At 44.2% G+C, this 6,780-nt stretch overlaps 1 protein-coding gene across 2 annotated transcripts in view; it reads right to left on the bottom strand.

Annotated features, from left to right (window-relative positions):
- Positions 1-246: 246 nt before the first annotated feature.
- nrn1la (neuritin 1-like a) overlaps positions 247-6,780 on the bottom strand; it is a 59,963-nt gene continuing 53,429 nt past the window's right edge. For both annotated transcript variants that reach the window (XM_080437490.1, XM_080437489.1), the window contains exon 3: positions 247-1,548. In XM_080437490.1, the coding sequence (XP_080293616.1) occupies positions 1,257-1,548 (292 nt within the window). In that variant the 3' untranslated portion in view covers positions 247-1,256. The remainder of the gene's footprint in view (positions 1,549-6,780) is intronic.

The following is a 6,780-nucleotide window of genomic DNA, read 5'->3' as shown; positions in this document are numbered from 1 at the left end:
AGAGGGTAAGAAGAAAGACAACGTGTGTTTTTCCATGTACATGTTCATGGTTGCTGGTAACTGTGTGCATTTGCAACGGCACAGGATACATTTTTGAAGTGGGGCGGCAGTTTGCTCCTCCACCCCCGAAACCCCCGCTGATCTGAGCAGCCAGAGGCAGAACAGCAACCCCCCCCCCCCTCACCAAGCTGGTCAAAGCAGCCCGACGCAGCACATCCCCCCCCCCCCACGCCCCCTCCTCGGCTGATAAAGCCTAATCATTCATGGATGGTGTCTTTAGACGCACATGGGTAGCCTACAATAAACTGCACCAATCACATTAAGAAACTCAGCGATCTCATAAAATTGTCACAGTTTGCTGAGCACCATTGTATGGAAATTGGATATATTGTCGAGGAAGGGATTTGATCATTCTGCTAATGGTTGGCTGTGATATATTGGACATATCCCCGACCCCGATGTCTCACTGAGATCCCTGTGACAAAACCACCCAACGTGGAGAGCACCTCGCCTAGACTGGCACAGGTATGGCATGCAAACGTTAGGTTTCTCTCCTTAACTGAAGTTCCAACTTGTGACATGCCTTGGGAGATGTCACTCTCCATGAAAAGATTCCAGTGGTCCCGACAAAGATCTGAATACTGTCAAGACTGATTACGGATATAGCCTAAAACATTCTAAATATGTTATTGTTGTAATTATGTTACCTGTTACCCTGCTGTTGTAAGCAATTCTGAAATACCTAATTATGTTAGAGATACACATAGTCTAATCAAAATATGAATATTTTGACATACAGTAGGCTATATACCCTCACATGAAATTGACCACAAATGCCGAGCGTTGTGCTGAAATTACTGTGCGCCCTCTTTTTGGTCACACATAAGTATGATAAATGAGGGCCAATGTGATTAGGTGATCAAAGGTGGAGGGGTGGATGGGGGAGGGAATGTATCCCCCTCGACCGTCGGGCACCACAGTGCATTTGTGTGCGTGCCACGTATGTGTGTCCATGTGCACTGAACAAAGAGATAGAATAAATAAACAAATAAATAAACACTTAAATAAATTATTAAATTAATCAATAAAAGTCAAAGAATATGTATGAAAGAGCACACCCAGGTAAAAATTATCAAAATGACTTTGGGGCTTCTGAACATGCAGTTAGAAATATTCAACTCCTGGCTGAGTAGAGAAAAAGACTGGATATTTACAAAGTTCATAAGTCTACACCCATTCCTTTGCGGCAACTATATCTATGACATCAGAAACAGCAGAGGGAGAAGTAAAAGCAGGAAGTGTGAGGGGTCGTGCAAATGACTAGCATGCCCTCGTAGGGACTCCCGGTTGATCTCTTCCTTGCTGGGTGGGACGTGGGGCGAGGCGGATGCCACTGGTTGGCCGCTGCGTTTGGAGCACATGTCGTACAGGTTTCCAGAGAACTGCATCTTCTTAGACTCCTGCCGGAGAGACTCCCAGACGGTCGCCGCTTCCTCCGGACATCCGGCCATCGCCACATTGGCACAGTCATGGAACTCATCCCATGACCTGCAGAGATGAAAAAATGACAAGGACGGATGAGAGGACACCTTTTACATGTGACAGGTGTGTGTGTCTACATTACTGACGCTGATTTCATATGAGCATCCTTATTCATATAAACATAGTACCCTAGTTTAACCACATGAACCCTGGCGTCCCTATTCTGGGGGAAACATTCGGTGAAAACAGGGTGAAACCTACAAGCTCACAACTTGTCACGACGTGATGCGTTGTGAGCTATTTTCAACAAAGAGATTTGGTGCGTATAGGGGGGAAAAAGGAGCGGACCAAGTATAGAGCCTTGGGGGACCCCGGTCGACTAAGCACATGGGTTTTAAGTGGTTATTAAGTGGAGGCTGCTGAGTGGGCTTCTATCATGGATGCGTTGGCTAAAAGCTCGCTGGCAAATCCCAGAGTTTATAAGAGTGCTAACTAGATATGAGGAGAGGGAGGGGTTGGTGGGGAGTATGACAGAAGCAGATGGCTGTCATTAACATCTGCCAAACATCATCGCCCCACTTAATGCCACTGCATGCAGGGTGTTCCTCCCACCAGCATGTACACATGTACTCTGTACTACACATGTGAGCATGTGTGCGCGTGTGTGTGTGTGTGTGTGTGTGTGTGTGTGTGTGTGTGTGTGTGTGTGTTTGTGTGTGTTAGAGAGAGAGAGGGGAAGGCAGCATTGAAGCAAGCCGTGCTGATCTGTTCCATTCCACTGTGCTCAAACTGTGGTGTGTGTCTGGCCGGTGGCCAGGGCCTAAACACCCCAGTGGTTCCCCCTCCGTCAGAACAGCTGCTAGGAGGCTGAAGGGGGGCTGCTTACCTGCTGTTGTGAGGAGGGGGGGGGGGGTCTATGGTGGGAGGGCTGGGGGTGGTGTTGAGACGGGAAGCATCTGTTTGATTTTTTATCCACTGAGTTTGAGAAAAAACTCAGTGGAAAAGAGAAAGAGAGAGCAAGATGCGCTTATGTGTGTGTGTTCGCGTGTGCGTGCACAGTTAGAAAAATCCAGATTGACATACAAAGTGCAAAATCAGATTAAGTGGCATGAACCCTAGTCAATATACGACAGGAAATGCTCACTTTAGTAGTGCAAAGAAAACAATTAAGTGCTGTAAAGTAGCTAGGATACCAGTAAACATCAAACCAAAAAGCATCCGTCTGAACGACATGCTATCTAAATAACATTCTTAGCATTTGGGGACAGTCAGGCAAACAATATATGTCTATCTAAATAAAACACATAGCGAGCAACGTGATTTTTTAAAAATGTATAAATAGGCAACCAAAAGTGAGTGCCAAGGGTGTGAGGTAGAGACTGAAGAGGTGAGTTTTCAGACTGCGGAGGAAAATGGTGAGTGAGTCTGCAGTCCTGACTCCTGACTGAGGGGGAGAGGTCATTCCACGGCTTAGCAGCCAGGAGAGAGAGAGAGAGAGAGAGTGTGTGTGTGTGTGTGTGTGTGTGTGTGTGTGTGTGTGTGTGTGTGTGTGTGTGTGTGTGTGTGTGTGTGTGTGTGTGTGTGTGTGTGTGTGTGTGTGTGTGTGTGTGTGTGTGTGTGTGTGTGTGTGTGTGTGTGTGTGTGTGTGTGTGTGTGTGTGTGTGTGCGTTCGTGTTCTTGAGTGCACTTGTGTGGCTTTATTTTCCTCCAGTGTATGGGTGAGCTGCGTGGCAGAAGGGTCTCTGCTCCAATCACAGGTGGTGCAGAGACAGCAGAATCACAGAGGGAGACTGACAGACAACCAGCTGCTTTCATAATAATGAATAAACCTCCCGAGGCCACTGCTGTTCTCTTGCTAATATAGCACTGATTCATGTAGAACTCAAATGTTTGCCTTACTTTGTTCTTTATTAACTTGAAATAAATGTGTATATAGATTTGTGTGGGTGAGACTGGAAGAGTCTTCTAGAAGAGAGTAGATGAGTTGATTGGGAGTTATTGATCAGTTTATTTATTTATTCTCCTCTTAAATTATACGTATATCAATTTCAGTCCAGTGAGGGTTTCAGGGTTGAGACGTAAAAAAAGAGGATGCAACTGTATCACAGCAAAATCTTGAGTCTGAGAAGGTAAAAGTGCCTTACGTGTCCATTTTACTTATTTTTACTAAGCTAAATGTTGCATAAGTATTTCCTTCACCACATTTGTAATTCTAGCCTCAGTATGATGAATCTCAAACCAGTGAGTGTCCACTGTCCAAGCATTTCACCAAAAATAGAATCAATATGTTCCTCAGTGCCAAGGCTGCAAATAACATACAATAATCATCATCTGTTCCACACTCAGCAGAACTCCATTTAGTTTAGTTGAACCCGACACATAGAATTTGATATTGAATCAATGGAAATAAATTATTTCTGCACTATGAAACTAATAAGAACAATAAAATATAAATCACAGAAAATAAGTCTAAAGGCAGTTACAGTAGAGCAATGTGATTGCATCCAGCTGGCTATCCAATGCTAATACAATACTGTCCTGTCGGTGCATTAGACCTTAACAGGCAGCTACAACATTTTCAATGCAAATTTCCTTTGTGAACTTCTTTTAAGCTGCCAACAAAATAACAAAAACAAAACCTTTGCCAGTAAGTTTGGATAAACAAGTTCAGTTCTTTGTTTAAAAAAAGCTGCCTGTGTCTACAGAGACCGTGGAAGCTATACTATGCACTAGTTTGCAAATTCTCAAGTTTAGAAAGAGAACATTGTGTGTAATGGGAATTGTAATAGGGTAGGATGTTAGTGAAGCTGACCCCTGGTCATGGACTGAGGATGTGCCGGACTGAACTGGCTCTCGGGAGCAGAATGGAGGTGATTGTAGTTTCACCTGTTCTGTGTATACAAGGGAGCAGTGGAGAGAGACAGGAAATAAGGTCATAGAGGTTTGCAAATTATGTAGATAGGGCAAACTGTGGGTATAACGGGGGATAGTTAAGGCGTAACACTTCCTCCTACCATGGAACAAGTGAAGGCTTGGCGCACAGCAGCTAGAGGTGAAGGAGTGATCAGCTATGTGACAGAGCATTCATCGTAAACTCAAATAAGTCCATAGAGACATGCACCTAATCTATTTTGGAACCACTTATTGCAGTGATTAATTACTATTTTTAGGCCTGCTAGTGCCAGGGCTACAAGGGTAGCTATGGTGGTCATCCGTCCATCTGTCCTTTGGACCCAAACAGCATATCTCAAAAGCAACTGGCTCTATTGCCTAGGGCTGTGGTTCTCAAAGTGGGGTCCAGGGACCCTCAGGGTTCCTTGAGGGGGTTCCAAATGGATCCGTACAGGTCTGTAACTCTGAGAGTTATGGGGGACATGTTACCTGAAATGCATCGTCAGCAAAACCATTGTTTTCCTACTATATGGCGCGCCTGGCGTGTGCTTCTCTTTTGCCCCGCGCATTGAAAAGTTCGGCAAAATCCCATCCGCGTGAATGGAGCCTAATTGCTTCTGACACCAGCAGGGGTGAAACAGCGAGACTACAGGCCATTCATATGAACTGTCACTTCCTCTATAGCCTCAATTTACAACTTGGATGGTAACCCCTTGGTTCAACCTCATTCAGCTCCCTTCATTCCCATTTGCTAACAAGCTTACACATACACCCTAAATTTAAAGGTTCACTTAGGTGGTCTTTTTAAGCAGATCACTGTTCACACTTCATGTTCAGCATTGGTCACAGCTCTGTTCCTGCTGCTGTCTTCAAACTCCCTCCACCTCCCCAGCCTCCTCCTCTGCCATTTCAGTAAATGTATGATTCTGTGGATGGTATGATGTTATATCTGTGTATCTTAAAGGGCTTTAAGATGCACGTGTCTTTAAAGGGCTAATATAGAGCTAATATTTAAATGTGTGTTTCTGTGGATTGTATGTTAATCTGTACTGTATATTCATTTATGCCCTTGAAGGGTTCTATGTTGATGCATAACTCTGCATAGGCTCTGCTTTGTCATGCTTGCGCAGATAATCTGTAGTATCACAGGAGCAGAGTCACACCACCAATCTGAATGCAATAGCATTACAATAAATGGTAAATGGTTAATCCTGAGCTGAAGTGTCTAAAAACTTTTTTTATTTTAAATCCATTCTCACATAACATATTGCTAAATGTAATGGCAGTGATCGACATGCATCTTACTGTGCGCATTCGTGCTCCCCAGAGAATGAACCATACTGATTTTGGTGACCCCATGATCTTTCCTCTATCGCCACCCATAATGCAATATTTGCATGTGACACAGGTTATCTCAAAATTCAATGGCCTGACCATGAACCCTAAACCTTTGAGTGACCTCATGACCTTTCCTCTAGAGTCATCTTCAGGCCAAAAATATCAATTACATTTTAATTAAATTTGCTGAGCACATTCATGCTTCCCAGAACAACTATTTTGATTTTGTTGACCTCATGACCTGTTCTTTAGCTCCAACCTCAGGTCAAACTTTACATGTTTTGCTACCGCCCTATAGTGGCACGGCACTAGGGATGGCAATGTCAATTGTTAGTCGGCTGTAGGCCTCCTGGGATGGTGTTGGGCATCCATTGGTGTCACTGAAGGTATGCACACACTACAAGATAATTGGGGGGTATTTGGGGTAGAGAACAGCCCTCCTGACAATCAGAGGGGCGTTCCCTACCCCAGTTTAGATTGAGAGCAATTATCCTCTAGTGTGAGCGGTTCAAAGATCTAATCTTAACCGAGAGAAAGACCAAACAACAAAGGTCCAAACAACCTGTGGTGAATACCAAACCAGTCACCCCTACACGGTCCCCTCGGATCGCAACTAACGGTCGCCCAAACGGTCGCCCCAGAGAGAGGTGCCGTCCTGTCGCCCCAGAGGTGCAGTCCCATCGCCCCAGAGGTGCAGTCCCGTCGCCCCAGAGGTTTGGTTCCGTCACCCCCGCAAACCTTTCCATGTATTTCTACACAGAGGTGAATTATAATAATTAGTTTTTCTGTCTTTTTCTTCTTCTGTGCAGTTTTTGTGTTTTTATTTCTGCTGGTCCCCTTGTAAGCTTGTATTATTTTGTATTGTCCTTATTGAAATTTTAATGTATGCTATTTAATGACCCCTTCCATTAAGGAAAGGGTTCCAAATAAGCCTATTGGCTTCTTCCTTTTCTAGCACAATAACTTGTTTTCTTTTGATATGTATTGTTTCTATTTTACATCACAATGTGCAAATTAAATCGAATTGGGGTTTGTTCTCTCCCTGGCTGTTTAAAAAGACAGTCAAAC

This window comes from Gymnoscopelus braueri (genome assembly GCF_963280865.1).
Source record: "Gymnoscopelus braueri genome assembly, chromosome: 9".
NCBI classification, from domain to species: domain Eukaryota; kingdom Metazoa; phylum Chordata; class Actinopteri; order Myctophiformes; family Myctophidae; genus Gymnoscopelus; species Gymnoscopelus braueri.
The sequence above is the reverse complement of the archived record's forward strand: the minus strand, read 5'-3'. Positions and strand labels throughout refer to the sequence as shown.